The sequence below is a fragment of the Protopterus annectens genome, chromosome 11.part0 (genome assembly GCF_019279795.1).
Source record: "Protopterus annectens isolate FY-2018-M chromosome 11.part0, PAN1.0, whole genome shotgun sequence".
NCBI classification, from domain to species: Eukaryota; Metazoa; Chordata; order Ceratodontiformes; family Protopteridae; genus Protopterus; species Protopterus annectens.
Window position 1 is genome coordinate 295,668,958 of NC_056745.1, and position 20,211 is coordinate 295,689,168.

Below are 20,211 nucleotides of genomic sequence, written 5' to 3' on the forward strand. Positions count from 1 at the left end.
AGTGCCTGTTGCCCTTGAGGAATAAATTGCATATGTTGCATTAAAATAATGATAAGCTAGTAATATTGCAATAGGGAATAGATGGCAAACTGATTACAGGTTCACAGTTACTAAGTATCTTCACCAGAAAGGACTGCAGCATCCACCCCATTTACAACACAGTACAGTGTCAGCAATGCATTTACCTACTGTGGGAGTAGAACCCACAGCCTTCTGCATCAAAAGCAAGTACACTACCTGTTGTGCTATTAACAGTACAAGCAGACGCACCATAAGTGGCACTAAACTTTTGTTCCCTTGCAGCTCTCAGCTTCTTGTAAAATCTACTTGACACTCAGCTGTATCTCTGAACTTTACAGCACAAGAAATCTGGAAAAAGACAAAAGTTATGGGGGGGGGGGGCTGGAGAGCAAAAGCCCAAAAACCAGGGACACATTTTAAACATTGCTTGTATAATGTTGGAAAGTTGCTAGAATAAAATGCTGTGTTACCACCCTAAATTTCACTGCCAAGTATTGAGCCCAGGACCCTGTGCAAAACAGTCAGAGAGACATGCCACTATGCCAGATCATCTGTTTTGTGAAATAAAGGAAGACTGAAACTTAAATGGCTACCATTTAGTGAATTCAGTTCTCACCATAGTTGTCAACCTCTTAGCACGAAACACCTGAACAAAGCCCCCAAACATATTCAGTTCTCACCATAGCTCTCAACCTCTTAGCAAAAAACACGTAGACTAAGCCAGTAATGGGAGAATACAGCCCCAAAATATATTCAGTGAATTCAGTTCTCACCATAGCTCTCACCCTTAGCACAAAAAATCTGGATGAAGCCAATAATGGGATAATACAGTCCCAAAAATAGGGACAAATTTCAAATACCCATGTTATAAACTTAGAAAATTGCTAGAATAAAAGGTTTTGTGTTACCATGTACTTAATGAAGAATATGAAGTCTGAAATTCAAATGCCTGTTATTTTTATTTATTTAACATTTGTTAACCAGGAAAGTCTGACTTGGAACAAAAGCCAATTTTCAGCAGAGGCCCAGGGAGAAACACTCCAGACATATGTCTTTGTAAGATGGGAGAATATGCAGACTCCACACAGAAGGCACCCCAGTCAAGAATCAAACCATAAAACCTGTAGCTGTCAACCAACAATGCTACCAGTGCAGCACTGCACTACTGACTGTGTAAGGTAGCAAAAATACAAAAAACACAGATTTTATGAGGAACAGAACAGAAGAAATATGAGGCAAAAATCTGCAATTTTTTTTTTACAAATGGTGGTGGGTAGGGAATTCATACCCTTACCACCTGCAACCAAGGTACAGAGTTCAAGCCTAAGGTATTCTTTACCCACCACCATGTGTTCTCTCTAGCCACCACTATACAGCAACTGGGGCATTTCACACACACACACACACACACACACACACACACACACACACACACACACACACACACACACACACAGATTTCACCAATCCTATGGTGAAGTCCTTCCTTCCAGAGAGCAAACCAGCCTGTGGATGTTGCAGTCTGATCCCTTTCCAGTCTATGCAGTTGTAGCTAACTGCATAGACTTCTGGGATGCTCTTGACTGCTGTGTTTTTAATCCAGACTGTTACTGAATCAGTCCAGAGCTCTGCACATGCTCCAGACTGGCTCAGCAGAATTCTAGATGTCGGAAATGCCACAAGTGTGAATGAGCAAAGGTCCACAATTTTTGTCTTTCTTTCTTTAGTTTCTTTTTTCTTTCTTTTACAGCTGGGGGAGGGGGGGGGGCTGCAGTCCTGTAGTCTAATAGCACGGGCTGCCCCTGGAAATAATACTAGAGAAATGAATGTTGGATAACCAAGTGAAGATAGAGGAATTTTAAAAATGTGTTTCATTTACATATTCTGCTTGCTGAACTCACAACAGAGTCCATGTTGACACAACTTTAAAAAAATCTTATTTGTAGTTATTTTCATAGATGATAGAACATGCATTCTGTTTTCAAAATAAATTAAGAGACTTTTTAGAGAATTGCAAACCGAGTCAATGACTTACAGGTAACTTAAGAAAAGATGAAATAATGAAAGGCTAGCTATTAAACTAAAACTTATTTTGTTTTTCATATTCAGATCGCTAATGGGTGTTTTTCCTGGGGAAGTGGTATGGCTACACTTTCAGACATAAACATTCGGATTCCTACAGGTATGTATTCTGAGTTGATCTGTGAACCAGTAGAAGGAAGTAAAAATATCACATTATTTTTCTGATTGTTTAATGTGATTTTTTTATTTTGTGTTTTCTGTAAAAACAAATAAGAATATATTTTAAGGATGGAGTAGAGATTTATGTGTATTATCACCATGCATTCTGTTTGTTATTGATATGTTTGCAAATTGTACCCCATCTATAAGACTTGATTATGCTCTTCTGGAATAATATACTCATCATAAGTGCTAAGATGAAGAAAAGTGTCTGTATTATGGTATTACTGCAGTGCTCACCAACATCTTCAGGCTGATCTGCATGGCAAGTTTCAGGAAGGTCTCAGTATCATAATATATGAAGAAATAGTGCTGTAGGATTGCACTGACTGATGAGTTGCACTTATGGGGTATAATTTCACATCCATGACATATTTATGGATGTGTACTAAATGAGAGCCTGTCAATACCACAGACTTTTGTTCATCTCCATGTCCAGCCACTGACTGAGGATATATCAGTGTTATCTGCTATTTATATGTGCCCAATTATGCATCCTCAGATGGTGTCCGGCTGTGTAGTCTGGTAAGTTTGGTAAATGCCTGTGGCATTTAGTGACTTAATGAAGGACTGGTTTAGTAGAGAGGTCATCTGCAGAGATTTGGCAGTGCAAGGTATCATATGGTTATATTGTGAGATGGCCATGGACTCAGAGTGGAACTGTATAAAAAAGAAGTTATGTATTTACCATAATATTCCATCTGTGTTGTCCATTTTCATTCCTCCTCAACTGATGGGTTTGGATCTGAACCTTTGGATCTGAACCCTTGGATCTGACTTGGCCATTGCAAAATCTCTTGGCAACCTTGAACTCTCGAGCTTCTCCCTTACCCAGAATGCACAACCCCCATTACCTCAGATCTTATTTGTAGATTATAGCAAAAGATTAACACTTTATTCATATAGAAAAAAATCTTAAGCAGAAATATAGCAGATAATGTAGCACAAAGCTTTATCTGTACTCATAAAGACAAGGTAAAGACCCCAAGACTGGCTGTATACACTCGCTCTTCAGACAACATTGGAATGGGGTTGGTGGGTGGTGATAAAAGGAGGAATGACAATGGACAACACAGATTGAATGTACGGTAAGTACATAACTTCTTTATCTGATGTTGTCAATTTTCATTTGATCCTCAGCTGATAGGACACAGTCCCCAGCTACTATAATGCCAGGATGGCCTCAAGGAAGAATATACAGGAGCATCACTGAGCCAAATGATTCCCTACTTCTAGAAACTAAGTCTAGCCTGTTATGAGATATGACACTATGAGGTGAAGCCCAAGTTGCTGCTGCACAAACATCATCCATTGAGGCTCTTAAATGAAATGCTGAGGAAGCTTCTATGGATCTTGTAGCATGAGCATGCAATTGCTTAGTTAAGGGCAGATTCAGTTTATCATAAATGAAAGAGATGTATCTAGTGAGCCATTTGGCTAGGGAAACTCTAGACAGTGGTTTGTCCAATTTCTTTTCCGCAAAGGAAACAGATAACTGATCAGATTTTCTGAAGTCCTTTGTTCTGTGTAAGTAGAAACATAATTGCCTATACACATCTAGTGAAACCAACAAATATTCACCTTTGTTTTTTATAATTTCGGAAGAAAACTGGAAGGTTGATAGATTGGTTAATGTTGGTATCTTATACAAATCTAGGCAAAAAGGATGCATTAGTTAGCAATGTAACTCTCTTTATGAAAAATTAGGTATGGAGGTTTCACTGATAAAGCCTGAATTTCTGAAATTCATCTAGCTGAGGTAATGGTCACCAAAAATAAAGTCTTCCAAGATAGAAATTTGAGATTGCAAGTATTTGCAGGTCAAAGGACGGAAGAACCAAAGCTTGCAGTACCAGGGTTAATTGGAAATTGCTGCTAACTGTACCTTTACCATAGAAGAACTGGCCCCTTGATGAAAAAGGAACTACAAAAAGTCCAGGATACTATGAATTGGTGCAGAAAAGGGATCCACGTTATTTTCAAGTGCCCAGTGCACACATTTTTTCCATTTGCTAGCATACATTTTACTCATAGATGATTTGAGGGAAGATAATAGAATTCAATGAACCGGGGAGGAGAGTACAGCTTGTCTGGCTATTACTGCAAATGGAGAAACCAAGCCATCAGCTTGAGCTTTGGAAGATATGAATGAACCACTTCTGTCGGGTGAGACAGAAGGTCAGGAACTGCATTGAAAATCCAGGGTTGATGGATGAAATGAGGCCACAGGAAGGGGAACCAAATTTGTTGAGACCCAAAGGGAACAATGAGGATGACCTTTTTCTTCAACCTGGCAGCTCTTTGAAGAAATTTTGATATGAGAGGGATCAGAGGAAAAGCATACAGTAACCTGGGGGGGGGGCAATCATGAAGGGGAGCATCCCTTGGTGACTCCCCATGTGGGGGAATAAGGACAAAGTAGCTGCTGCACATTCATAGGTTCATAGGTTCATAGGTTCATAGGTTCATACTAGGCTATCTGCCCTAGGGCATTTATAAGCCTAGCCAGAGTGTGTTTGACTATCACCACCCATTTTAAATTAATTTTGCTATGCCCTTTTTTGAGGTTAGTATACTGTGCCTCTGTCTAACAGTGACACAGAAGTGATAGCCGGGGTAAACCTACGATCTCCCATCCACTCATCAAGATTCCTCTTGAAGAGAGTCAATGTGGGACTCTGCCTAACCTGGACTGGGATTTTATTCCAGAGTGAAGGGAGCCTCTGGGTTATGAATCTGTCCCTCCAGCATGTCCTATTTATTTCAGTGCTGAGGTTCAAGTCTCTCAGCGCGTAGCTCGATGGGATTTGGATTTTCTGAGGTGCAGCATGTCCATTAATTCCGGGTTGGACATGGCTTTATACATCAGGCACAGATCGCCTCTGAGCAGGCGGTATGCCACTGAGTAGAGCTGGAGTTTCTTTAACCGGACAGCATATGGCATCTGTTTGAGCCCTTTGATCCTCTTGGTGAGGTACTTTTGGGGTCTTTCCAGTTGCTGCAGGTGTCTGGTAAGGTACATCCCAAAAGGGCATTGTACTCAATTATGGGCCTTATGAGGGATGAGTAAAGAGGCGATGACCTCCCTGATCTAGATGTGAATCCCTTCATGATTAGGTGGGCTATATAAAATGTTTTTCTAACCACTTTGGCCACGTGGTTGTCAAATGAGAGATTGCTATCAACTTGGGTCCCCAGGTTCCTAATGACTTCTTCTGTACTTAATGGATTACCACCTATGTGGTAATTTGTGGGCACTTTGTTTTTGCCAAAGGGGATGACTATACACTTTTTGGTGTTTAGCTTGAGGCTATGGCTCTGGCACCAGTTGTCTGTTTCTATGAGGCCCTTTTGGAGGATGCTTGTGCTGGCTGGAGAGTTGATTATGGTGCCCAGTTTGCAGTCATCTGCGAACTTGGTCAGCCACAGTCCTTCCATGTTGGCCTGTACCGCCGAGAAATATATACCGAACAAGAGAGGTCCCAGGACTGAGCCTTGTGGGACGCCACTTGTAACTGGTTTGGAGTCTGACATGGCTCCAGCAATTCTAACCATGTGGGTTCTGTCCTTGAGCCAGTTTGCAACCCATCTAGTGACATAGGGGTTTATATTTAAGCTGGTGAGCTTATCTATAATGCCCGAGTAGGGTATTGTATCGAAGGCTTTTGCAAGGTTCAGGTAGGCTGTGTGGACCACCTTCCCCTCGTCAATGGCCTTAGTGACTGTTTCAAAGAAATCGACCAGGTTTAAGAGGCAGGATCTGCCCTTAACAAAGCCAAACTGGGTAGGATCCAGTGTCTGTAGGTTCCCAATATCTTTATTTATGAGGTCCATGATGATCCTTTCCATAGCTTTGCAGACCAAGCTAGTCAGGCTTATGGGGCGATAGTTTCCAGGATCCGTTGAGGCACCACCTTTGTGGAGAGGGACCACTGTTGCTGTACGCCACTCTTTGGGTACATATCCTCTAGTAAGGCCGAGATTGGACAGTAGTTTTATGTTTTGGTTTTGCTCCTCTTGGAGTTCATGTAGGACAGCCGGGACACCATCTGGTCCCATTGATGCTGTGTTTTTGCTTTGGAGAGGGCGGCTCTTACCTGAGCATCTGAGATGTCAGGGGCAGCACTCTGTTGGGATAGATATTTGCCCTTTGGTGGGAGAGGGGAGAAGTTTGCACTGAACCTGTCAGCTAGGATGTTGGCAATGTCTGTGGGCTCGGTGTATTTTTTGTCATTTTGGACTAATTCTGAGCATATCTGGGAATTCCCACCCAGGTTCCTAACATAACTAAAGAAAGCCTTGTGATTATCCTTAGTGTCCTGTGCAATTTTTCTCGAAGCTGGCCTTAGACGATTTTATGAGTGCCCGTAGTTTTTTGCTAATACTGATCAGAGATGCCTTCCCTTTTTTGGATTTTGCTCTATCATGTAGTAGCTTCCTCCTTCTATTGTATAGTTTGTTTATGGCTGGGGTCCACCAGACAGGACGTCTGCCTTTGGAGGATTGGGTCTTGGTTTTATTTGGGATTGCATGATCCATGCATTCCTGAAGGTGTTCATAGAATGCATTTATAAAGGATTCTGCGGTCTGGGCCGTATTTTCCACAGGCCCGGGGGCTTTGAAGGATTTCGCCTCGGTTTTGAGGCATATTAAATTTGCTTTAGAGAAGTTTTTCACTGTGGTTTTCTGGGCACGGGGTGGGGTCGGGATGTGAATGTCCAGTGAGATTAGTTAATGGTCTGATCTTACCAGTGAGGGATACACTTCTGGTCTGGAGCATAGTGTCCCCATGTTGGTGATGATCAGGTCCAGTATGTTTTCCCCTCTTGTGGGAGTGGTAACAAGTTGTTCCATAGCATTTGAGTTTATAAATTCTAGGAACCTTTGGGCTAGGGTGTTGGAGCTAGAGTAATGCTCCCAGTCTATGTTTGGGTAGTTGAAGTCGCCCAATATAATGGTGTTTGGAGAGACCTTCATATTTTCCAGTATTCTCAGGAAGGCCAAGTGGGGTTCCTGTGTTTGGGAGGGTGGTCTGTAGCAGGCTATAAACTGGAAGGCAGTTTTACCCACAGTTAGTTGCACATGGATAGTCTCTGATGCTTCGTGCTGTGCCACCAACCTGGAGGTGTGGGTATCTTTGACAAATATTGATACTCCCCCTCCTTTTGTGGTTCGGTCCAAGTTTTAGACGTGTTGTTTAGGGGGAATACAAAGAGATTGCAGCAAGGCTGGCCCTAATTGCAGAATTCATGCCTGCTACTTTCTGGTTGAGGGACCATTTGTGAGGTAACAGAACGCAACTGCTCAGTCTGTGTGCTAGCACGTTGGTCTTCCCCAAAATATGCATTGCTAAGAGAAAGTGATTGGAAGAGATTGCCCATTGCCACACTCATAGTGCTTCCAGACACAGGAGGTATGATCTCGTTCCTCCTTGTTTGTTGATGTACCAAACCACTGATGTATTGTCTATTTGTATTGCAATATTCCCAACAGGAGAGCATCTTGAATGGCTTGCAATGCTAAAAGCACTGCTCTGAACTCCAAAATATTGATATGCAAATTGGCCTCTTCAGAGACTACATACCTTGAACTGTCTTTCTCAGTAATGACCCCCACCCCAGCTAGGAAGCATCCGTGGTCACTATGGCCTTGAGAAGAGATAAATAGATGGCCTTGCAGTAGTTGCTTCAATTTTGTCCAACACATCAGATCTTTTTTGTACAAGCTGGTGATTCAAATTAGGGCAGATAGAGGTAGCTGAAGTATTGACCATTGAGACACCAACATCCACTGAAGAATCCTCATGTGAAACCTGGCCAGCAGAACAAGGGGTATCATCGATCCGAACTCCTCTAGGACCAGCCGAACAGGAGCTGTGTTACTAAAAAGTATCTTGTTTACTTGCCATCTTAAGGTTTGGACTCTGGAAAGGGGAAGAGAAGCTATCGTTTATGTTGTGTCTAGTAGCACCCTTACGAACTCTGTAGTTTGAGATGGTTGAAGATGTGACTTTTTAAAATTCATGGCTATGCCTAACTACGCACAAATCTAGATTACCTCTCCTCTTGCCATGATAAGTCGATGCCTAGTCAAGGCAGAGATGAGCCAGTCATGTAAGTAAAGCAGCACCCGGAATTGGTGCAGTCTCAAGCTGCCACCACCGCCATGCATTTGGTGAACACCTTGAGCTGTGGTGAGACCAAAGGGCAGTGCTCTGAACTGGTAATGACTGGCTCCTAGCCAAAAACTTAAGAATTTCCTGGATCATCTGTTCATTTTTATATGATAGTACACATCCTGGAAATCTATTGAGCACATCCAATTGTCTTTTTCCAGAAATGGATGAATCGACTGAATAACAACCATCTGGAACTTTTTCTTCCAAACAAAGTTGTTCAGGCTGCTGAGATCCAGAACTGGTCTTCAGTCTCCTGTTTTCTTTGGCACTAAAAAGAAATTAGAGTAATTTTCTAATCCTTTCTGGTATGGGGGACCCTTGGATGACTCTTTTGCTTACCATCTTTTAAATTTGAAATGCTGCTTATTCCCTCTGACTGGATGGAACATCTGGGATTTTTCTGGAGTTTGGATGTCAAAGGGGAAATACAATTATATATCCTCTGGATATAAACCTCTGCATCCAAGTATTTTTTGTTATTTCTAGCCAGGCTCTCTGGTGAAGAGACAACCAACCCCCCAATTGCCTCCAAAGGGGGACAATAAGACCTCTTTCAGGAGTGCCGAAAGGGCTTTCCTAAGAGAGATTCTCTGAACCTCTGATGTTGCAGGCCTGCTCTGCCACTAGGGTGGTGTCTGCCATTTGAACATCCCTCTCTGCCTCATGATGAATACCTTCTATGTGTGTCCTGAAAGATCCTTATGATTTTCTGAACCACATTTTTCCACCACCTTGATGATTCCTTGAAAAGGATCTTTGGGGGGGTGGAAAATGTATGCCCACAGCAGAAAGGGGCTTTCCATCCTTTTCACACTTGGACAAAGTATTTTTTAATTTGGAGCCAAAAAGAGAGGTGCTGTCAAAGGGAGCATTGACAAATGTGGACTTATATGGCTTTGTGAAATCACACAAAGAACTCACTGCCCTTGAGGTTCTGTCTTCCACATTAGAGACAAGCCTCGTGGACACGTTGGAAATTGATTTTAGGGTCACCAGTTGAGAAGTGACTGAAGCCTTTACCACTTCAGAAACTGTTCCTTTGAGGGTACCTGAAAGTTCCCTAATCAGAGCCCTCTGATGTCTAGTAAAATGTGTCAAATAGTTCAGAGACCTTAAAGCAAGGTTCACTGAAGCATAGACATGTTTCCCAAATCTGTCCATTGCCCATGATTCCTTGTCAGCAGGATGGAAAGAAGTACTTTTATCAGCAAGTTCCTTTCTAGTGGCCACTGCCATGACCATGGAATCAACAGGAACTTTTAACCATAACTGCTTATAGTCTGAAGGGGTCATAATCCTATCTGGCTTCTTGGGAATGGGCTCAATGGAGTCAAGTTCCTTCTGTGCCTGCTGTGAGACCAACTCCATGAGCTCATCAGCAGGCAGGACCACCCATGTATTATATGGGTTGGTACCAAAAGCCTCCAGTAGTAGAGATTCCTCCATTGAAGGGTCGCTGGACTTCCAGCCACCACTCTGTTTCAGGATCTTAAGGATGTCTCTGAATAAGACATCTTCAGGAGGTTGCCATGGGGATGGTTTAACCTCATCAAAATCTGTGTCCTCGGTGACTGATTTGGGGGAATTTATATGATTCCTCTTACATATCGTATTCTTAGGGGCCTCCTTGGTGGAATACTCCACGGAGGTATCAGAAGAGGCGGGGAAACCCGGTTGGGAAGCCATGGGTTTTGGTATCAGCTGTCCCTGTAAAGAGGATAGCTGAGACTCAAGGCACAGAGGAGGAACAGAAGAAGACATAGGATCCAAAGGGGGAGGCTTCAATCTCTCCATAACCCTGATGGCAGACTGTCCTGGAGAGGGATAAGCATATGGATCTGAGAGGCCATGCCTCTGATCCCTGGTCCCACCCTACTTCAGGGGCAGCTGCCCACAGGCGGAAGTTGGACCTGAATTGACCATCACTGAGAATCTGAGATGCAGCAATGACTCTAAAACCCTTGGAGTTGATTACAGCAAGTTGGACCCAAAGGGGTAGAATCGGCTCAGAAAGCTCTCTGCATCTGATTGAACCGAAGAGTTCATAGCAAGTCTCAATTCCTGGGATGCCAGAATCCTCTGATCCAAAAAAGACTGTGCCAGACAACTTGGATCCAAGGGCTTTGAGACCTGGAGAGGAGTCAAAGTCATTACCTGTTACCCAAATGGTTGTCACCTGGTGCGTATCTCATTCTGACTACCTTTATTACTCAAAACTTTTTCTTTGACTCTTTACCTCAACAATTACTGCACCTCTCTACTGTTTTACTTTTCATATTTTCCTTCAGTCCAACTGTCAGTCTTGTCACTATCATATGTTGTTATCACTTTGTTATTCTTCTGTATTAATGACAATTTCTTTGGTATTTAACTCAAGAAGTCTTGTGTTGTTTGCACTGTCTTAGTCTAATGGCCTGAGGAGTATCAGAAAAGGGTCCTTTAGCAGTCTACCTAACTGATTAACAAATAATAAACACACACACACACACACACACACACACACACACACACACACACACACACACACACACACACACACACACACACACACACACACACACACAGATATATATATATATATATATATATATATATATATATATATACTCAAAAGGCTGACAATCCAAATCGCCAACTCTAAAAAGACCCACCCTATAACATGCAATGCATAAACAAAAGAGCAACTCATCCTACATAAATACTGTACCATCCCTTTAAATTTACATGGCAGCTACCTAACTCTCCCCTAAACCCCACCCACAAAGCAGTACCCGTGAGCTAATAAAAAAATTCCACTGAATATTTATGAAAATATCTATACCACTCGCAAGAATATTCAGTGGAAATTTGTGCAACCAATATTCACAATCATTTTAATTTTAATATTTATGTTTTTCAGGGGAGAGATGCACCCCCCCAACCCCCCTGCAAATTAAATATATCAACTCAGAGATCGTATTACAGTGTAGAAATAACTATTTTTGCAGGCAACCCCCGTAAATTCCGTGGACAGTCTGTGGAGATTGATGGATATGGGGGGGCAAAGACGATAGGTGTCAAAACCAAAGTAAGAATAGCCTTTGGGGATGGTATTCCTAGTGCCATTGTAGCAGTGATAGCTCCTGTACCAGAACACATTTTAGGAATAGATGTTCTAAAGGGTAGGACCTTAGAAACTACAGTAGGGCCATTTAGATTTGGAGTACGGCACTGTTCAGTCAATGCAGTCAAGGCTGTTGTTCGAGGTGATGCCAAGTGGGAACCTTTGCATATTCCCACACCAAAAGTGGTGACCAACATCAAACAATATCGTGTTCCAGGGGGCCATTCAGAAATTACTGAAACAATCCAGGAATTACTTCGTGTTGGCATACTCAAACCAACTGTGAGCCCATTTAATAGCCCGGTGTGGCCTGTCAAAAAACCTGATGGTTCCTGGCATATGACGGTAGATTATCGGGGCTTGAATAAGGTGGCTCCACCTTTAACTGCAGCAGTGTCGGACATTGTTACCATTGTAGAGAGACTTTCTTCTTCTGCTGGGCTGTACCATGCAGTTTTGGACTTGGCAAATGCTTTCTTCTCCATACCTATAGCAGAAGAGAGTAGGGCTCAATTTGCATTTACCTGGGAGGGGAGGCAATATACCTTCCAGGTACTTCCACAAGGATATCTACACAGCCCAACCCTTTGCCATGGGCTGGTGGCCAGAGATCTGGCTAAGTTGCAGTTAAATAAAGTGACTGTATTCCATTACATTGATGACATCCTGATTACAGGAGAAAAGCCGGATGTGGACATTGCATTAAAACAGTGATTGAACACCTTCAGAGCCCAGGCTGCGCAATAAATGGGGTTAAAACACTGAAGGGAACATCAGCGAAATTCCTGGGTATGATATGGAATGGAGCAAAAGAGAAATACCTGCATCGGCCTTAGAAAGCATTCAAAAGATTGCAGTCCCAAAACAAAACAGCAGGCACAAGCCTTTTGGGAGCAATGGGCTTTGAGCACTTGTACCACACCTTGGGCAAGTTTTACGACCTATTCACTATGTGACTAAAAAGAAATGTGACTTTCAGTGGGGTCCTAAACAGCAGATGGCCTTCGAGGAAGCGAAAAAGCCTTGCAACAAAGTGTGGGACTGGGTCCAATAGACCCACAGCAACCTTTTATTTTGGAAGTGACTGTTGCTAATAATGTCATGTCCTGGGGATTGTGGCAAAAGAATGATGTGGGAAAGAAATGACCACTGGGATTTTGGTCTAAATCCCTGACCGGAGCACAGACTAGATACAGCCCTCTCGAACAGCATGTGCTGGCTGTATATACTGCCTTGATTCATGTAGAGGGGCTGACCAAACAACAGACAGTGACAGTGAAAGTAGACTACCCAATCCAGGGGTGGTTACGAGACAATACTCTGAGTGAATGGGACAGACATTTATCAACTCAATGATACCACAGCTTGTGTAGTATCCTCCTGTAAGCTGGCTTGGAGTGATGGAACAATCACAGACAGTGGAGCACATTGTAAAAGTAATGTACATGCAATCATTGATTTTGTACTGGGAATTGATCAGATTGACTAGATGGATGGACATCACATTAAATGCTAGCATAGAACCATTGCACACTTTTAGATGGCCATCTCTAGTCCACCGGACTTTAAACAAATTAAGCAGGAAGGGCAAGCTGTACTGCTCCTGCTGAATAAGACTTTACATGATGCATCAAACTGTAATTAAAATGATTAAAGACAAAGGTACCATTCTTCAAATTGCAAACGAAATTCAAGACATGTCTGTTTCACATTGGTATGATATTTTTATGTGGTCACCAAAGGCTTCTGCCTGGTTTAACTTGCTTTTACACCCTTTTTTTGCTGACCACAATAGTTTCAGTGTTGTTCTGCTTAATTTCCTACTGCATTTATTGTAAGGTCATGAAAAAATACAATAAAATACTGTCAATTTTGCACATTATTAGAAGCACACAGCGATCATTGCTTAGTGCAAGGGGTGACCTGTGACGGATCCACACAGTTTACCTGATTTTTGATGCCCTAAGCCATTGAACTGCTGTGTTTGTAGATGTGCTTAATGTTAGATTGATATGCTGTTAATTGAATAAATACATGATATGCTGCTTAATGTTATATACATACATGAAATCTAAAAGAATTATGCTTTAAAGGCAAGCCTTGCATACTGGTGCTGGTATAACTGAACTTTAGTTAACCTTTGGAGTTGTTTGCCAGTTTAAATGTTGTTTACCAGACAGAGGGGGATTTCAAAGAGGAACTATACCACAGATGTGTGGGCAAACGGCTTTCTAAAAGGAGGAAGTAATGTATAAAACTAGACATTACGGGGCTTGTTGACAACTCAGGAAATGATTTGTAATGTTTTAAAAACAGTTCATTAGCTCATGAATAAACTGGTGATCTAAATATCATCAGCTGAATGATTACCTAATGGCCTAGGTGTAATCAATTGAACCTATTGACCCTATGGCATGCTCAAACCTATAAAAGATTCAGAGGTTGGTAATAGATTGGAACTCATCATCATCCGGATTTGATTGAAGCAAGAGCCTGAACTGAGCATACAGCATTGCCTGCCAGTGTCGGCCCTGTCTTGACTGAACAGATAGCTGTACTGAATAGGTTTGGAGTCCCCCTATCAGTGGCAAAGATGATTTTCTTTTTGCATATGCTTGTAAGTACATGATTTAACAGTTTTTATAATTGTTAATGTGATAGGTCATAGGTTAGGTTTTGCATAAGTACATGATTTAACAGTTTTTATAATTGTTAATGTGATAGGTCATAGGTTAGGTTTTGCATATTAATGTGATAGGTTTTTTTATTTTTTGCATATTGACTAGTCAATTGCTTTTTTGTTACAGACCTTAATTGTTAAAAGCTAACAATAAAATTGCTGAAGTTTGAGCCTTGGTCTCTTGTGTCATCTCTAATACTGTATTAACCACAGAATTTAGTAACCTGACCAGAACAGCTGGCGTAGTCGGCAGGATCTGTGGTTTGCAGTAGATATGTCACAACAGCCAATGTTTTTTCCATTTAAGCACCTAGGTGTAGGGTTAAATAAGAAACAATCTGTAGATGCCAAAAGTAAGGGGGGGCAAATGTTGAATTTCCAGCATTGTTTGGGAAATGGGACCCCCTTGCTAGGGCATTGAGTCATGTTTCACCTCCACCTTCCCCTAAGTCCTCACCAGTAAACCCAGTAGACCCTGAGGAGCTGGCAAAGGCCTTATCAGGTTTAAAATTGGAGGATAAGGGAAAGAAGGTGAAAGAGGGAGGAGCAGCTGGATGGCTGTTCTTTGAAGCAATACAGGAGTCCCTCTTGGCTTGGTTTCTTCGGGTCTGGGATACAGGGGGAGAGAAGGGGTGGAAATCCCCAATGGAAAAAATGGAAGCAAATTGACTAGAAGGCGGGTCCCCAGTAGCTAGAGGCACAGTTAGAGCCATTACACCTGGGGACCGACCCGTGCCTCTTACCATTTTTGGAGGGAGGACCACAACACGTAATGGCTTTAGTAGATACTGGATCAGAAATAACTATTTTTGCAGGCACACACACACACACACACACACACACAAACACACAGATATATATATATATATATATATAAATATATATATATATATATATATATATATATATATATATATATATATATCCAGATATAGGTTCTACTTCTAACTTCAAAACTTCGAATTTCTTATGGTCTAGACCATAAGATTGAAGTTTTGAAACTTTGAAATTTAAATAAAAAAAGAAAAACAAGAAAATCCTTTTTTTAAGGTTTTTGATTGGGGGACCACCCCTGCACCACCCCACACCCCTTGCTAATTAAATGTACCAACTCTGAGATCGCACTGCAGTGAGAAAAATGGTAAGTATACCATTCCGTGCTGTACGACGATCTCCATTTAAACAGCTCGAAGTTTCAAAACTTTAATTTTATGGTCTCAACCATAAGAAATTTGATGTTTTGAAACTTCAAAATTTAGAAGTCGATCCATATAAATATATATATATATATATATATATATATATATATATAGATATATGATGTGTGTGTGTGTGTGTGTGTGTGTGTGTGTGTGTGTGTGTGTGTGTGTGCGTGCGTGTATGGGTGCATGCGTGAAATAACATACAATAGCCATCTCTCTTTCTTTCTCTTCTCTCTATGAATGTACACAGATATATATATATATATATATATATATATATATATATATATATATATATATAAAAGGGCTGGATCAGAGACTGCTTTGAAGGCCAGGCATATATCGCACCATGGCAGTATGTAGGAGACCAAGTACATGGTGAAGGCATGCACACAAACACACACACACACACAAACACACAGATATATATATATATGTGTGTGTGTATACACATATATATATAAATGTGCATATTCACACACACACGTATATATAAATCTCTCTCTCGCTGTGTGTGTGTGTGTGTGTGTGTGTGTGTGTGTGTGTGTGTGTGTGTGTGTGTGTGTATGTATATATATATATATATATATATATATATATATATATATATATATATATATATATATATATATATACATATACATATATATATATATATATATATATATATATATATACATATATATATATATATATATATATATATATATATATGTCTATATATCTTTCTCTCTCTCATATACACTGTATATATACATATGTATAGATATACACAGATAAGTGCCCAATTTGGTCAACTGCGACTTATGTTGCCAGCTTTCTTGCAGCTTAATTTGATCTAGATGAAAGAAAACTGGCAGTGGAGGAAGACTATAATACCAGGGTTGGGGAAGTTGCCCTATGTGTGATCTCAGTGTTGATATATTTAATTAGCTTGGGGGTAGCACAGCTGTTCACAAGTGGTGCAGGGTGGGCCTGGACCCTTACAAAAATATTCTTTTTATTTGCCTGTTCTGAGGTTATGTGTTATGTCCTGGCGTATTTTTGGTTGATGTTTTTCACATTGACTTTTTGTGGTTTCGATATATATATATATATATATATATATATATATATATATATATACATACACACACGCAAGGCTGTACATCTAATGATGAAGTTTTCAGAAGCTTGAAATTCATATAGATGAGACCATTTGATCTGGTTTCCAAAAACTCAGACAACAAACAAAACAAGAAAAAAACTGCTTTTTTTACATTTATGCCCCCTGCAAATTATACATATCAACTCCGAGATCACACTACAGTGAAGAAAAGGGTAAATTTCCTGATCCTCACTGTACAGCAATCTCCATTCAAAAGCTTCACGTTTTCAAAACCTCAGTCATATGGTCTTGACCATATAAATTTCGAGTTTCTGAAAACTTGATCATCTGATAACGATTCATATATATGAGTGTGTGTGTGTATATATATATATATATATATATATATATATATATATATATATATATATATATATATATAAAATGTAACATGAGAGTAACAATCAATGGCTTCCAGGAGCTTACCAACAAGAAAGCTGGTAATCATATAGCTAGTTGGTAATCATTTAGCTACGCTACGAATGGTCTATTGGATAAACAGCCTAGTAGTAATCTACGAACCTATAAATTAAATATACCACAAAAGATTTAATCTGTAAACTATGATAATCTTTGTGTAGGAGCATTTCTTCCCAGGACTCCATTGGAAATGGGTTCTTATTGGCCTAATTTACTATCCTGGTTAAACAACTGCAAATAAATAAATAAATAAATAAAAATAAGTGAAACCTGACCAAGAATATTTGGCAGCAAGTACACATTACAGTATTTTCCAGGAGCTAGTGATATCTCCTTCACTTGCATTTGGTAAAACTACCACCAGGCCACCAATCCCTTTGCCCAAGATTGGCAAGCTGAGACTTGACACTCACTCCTGCACTCCCCTGCCTAACTATTCTATGGCCGGTGTCACTACTCAGTCTTGGGAAATCTGTATTGCAGATGTTTTATCTACCGAAGATTTTAAGTCCAAACCAAAGCTGCCCAATGACACAGGTAGATGGATTTAGGTTATTTGTCCTGGAGGGTTTACCTATGTTTAAGAGAATTAACACAGACTGTGTTTCTGGAAAATGCAATTGTGAAAAGTATAACTCAAAAAGCATAAGAAAAATACAGACAAAAAATATTTCTTTGCACAAGTCAAGCTCCCCTGTGCTGTCATTTGGGGATTATTCCACCCCACCCCACCCACCTTCATAAAACATTTTAAAGCACACTCATCCTTTTTCATTTTGTATTGACTTTTTAGAGAGGAGCTCTGCCTAGCATACAGAGATTTGAAGACTCCCATCCAGTGCAAAGTCCTGTACATCCACAAAACTAGTAACACCGTAAGCACCCACTGAAGAGACCTGAACTTCCTCTGGAATATAAATAGGACCTGCTGACATGATAGATTAAATAGATAGATAGATAGATAGATAGATAGATAGATAGATAGATAGATAGATATCCTAGAAAATGCCTCTTTATAGACTGGACTTCCCCTAGTGTAAACTCTGACCCTTTTTTAAATGCAACCTGGGTGACTGGATGGGCAATTGTTATGTACACCTCCGATCTGGTCCTTCAAGCCCTTATGGAAATGGGACATAACTAAGTCCAAAGTACTTTATCTTGTCAGGAGTTTGGTATGAATTTATGTCCTTGTAAATTTCAGTGTAGGATCATATAGCTAGGCTACGAATAGTCTATTGGATCAACAGCCTAGTACTAATCTACGAACCTATAAATTAAATATACCAACTCAGTGGTCACACTAAAGAGAAGAAAAAAGAAACTCCTGAAATTCAACACAGGTTCAAACAATAGAACACATTGCAATTAATTGAACTGTTTACGTTAAAAAGACAGATGGTAAATGAAGTGGCAACAAAGCATATGCATGTCGGTCATGAATGCAATCTGCTTCTGCATTTCAGAAATAGTGCAGTAACTAACCTTTAACTAACAGTATTTCTCTTTACTTAAGTAGGTTCCAAATAGATTTTCCTGTTTTTCTCAGATTACATGGAGTTTTTTTTCTGTTTTTAACTGTGGGGAAGGTGAGTCCAAATATAGTACTGCAATCATTGAGTTATTAAGCTGTGCAAGTGTGAGCATGTTTGTGAAGCAGATTTAGTCTAAGTATTTAACAGTCTTGCTACGTTTCCTCTGAAAGGAGTCACATCCTCACTACAATTTACTTTTTTTACATTCTGTAAATGTTATACATTTTCATGCTACAAGATCTAAAACAACCTACATTTACTTCAATTTAATAAATTTTCTTCACAACAAGCACAAGTCATTGAATGGGATAGTCACGTCATTTTACCAAAGCAGCTTTTACCTGTACTGCCATTTTTGGAGATGTCTTATATTAAGATATTTCTGAGAGTGACACTTGTTTTTTTTCACACCTTTTCTCAGCATTATCAGCTGGCTTGACATTCAAGATTCAGAGGTGATTTCCTCTGTATTGAAAATGTCATGATTGTAATACCATCTTCATTGCCTTTTGGAGGCATAAAAATACATTTCTTTTTACCCCGTCAAAGTATATGCATGTGATACCCAGGTGCATCCATCCTTATAATGAAAGCAGTAGAGCTACTTCTGCTAATAGCAGGCCTTAGTTAATATAATGCTTACTGCTCTGTGATCTTCCACCTTTTATTCCCTTTATACTATACATGTGCAGATTTACTTTACTTTACCTGATTTATATTACATTATATGCATATTTTCTTTATTCTGGTTTGCCCTTGAGATTATGTCTAGCTTCAAAGATATTTTTACTTCTGTTTCAACTTTAACATTTTTCTGTTTCAACTTTAACAGTTTTCTTTCTTAAAGGTATTCTATTATGAGAACACTTGTAGTTAACTGCGTAAGAGTTTTTTTATACATCACAATTACCCGTAGGTTTTCTTTACCACAAAAATAAGGATTTAGACTTGAGATGATCTTACAAATGGTAATAGTCTTACAACAGGAGGTGCTCTGCTTGATAATATGAAACAAGGGGAACTGACAAACGTCATTACAGAAAATTGCACAGTGAAAGGGTAAAAGGATTATGGTATCCAACAGTATGACCCCTCTTCTCTATTATGCTGAGTACCTCATGCAAATGTACATCCTTTTCCACTAATTACTATTTTGGAGTTCTACTTCTGAGAACTGACAGGTGTACTAACCAGACATACTAAATTCAGTGCTGTACCTATGAAACCTTTCTTATTTAAATTGTATAATTTTGCAGATATGCACAGGGAAGCACTTAAAAGGTTATATATGTTATATATCTGAATTCACAATGATTGCTCAGTCAGTAGCAAGTTATGACTGTGAAAATGGGTCGGGACAGACAGATTTAGTACATTGTGTGGTTTTGAGTATAAAATGGAGAGTTTGGTGAAGAATGGCCTTCTATAGTACTGCAGTACAATCAAGATAATGAGTGGGGATGAAAGTATGTTAGCAAAGGATTAATTTCTGAACAATTCTGTTTGCAAAGGGACTTCATCAGAAGTCAGTCATTAATATAATTACTTTTAGAAGCCTAGTGCTGAAAGACTTTGAAGAATCAAACTTCATCACCTTGCTTGGCATTTCTGGTTATTGATAACATAACTGCATGTGCTTTTTTGTCCATTGCAGGTCAGTTGACCATGATAGTGGGTCAGGTTG

At 40.0% G+C, this 20,211-nt stretch overlaps 1 protein-coding gene across 9 annotated transcripts in view; it reads left to right on the plus strand.

The window, feature by feature from the left end:
- ABCC9 (ATP binding cassette subfamily C member 9) overlaps positions 1-20,211 on the plus strand; it is a 1,652,866-nt gene that overhangs the window by 834,341 nt on the left and 798,314 nt on the right. For all 9 annotated transcript variants that reach the window (XM_044087794.1, XM_044087796.1, XM_044087793.1 and 6 more), the window contains 2 exons: positions 2,131-2,203; positions 20,182-20,211. The exon at positions 20,182-20,211 is cut by the window's right edge and continues 76 nt beyond it. In XM_044087794.1, the coding sequence (XP_043943729.1) occupies positions 2,131-2,203; positions 20,182-20,211 (103 nt within the window). The remainder of the gene's footprint in view (positions 1-2,130; positions 2,204-20,181) is intronic.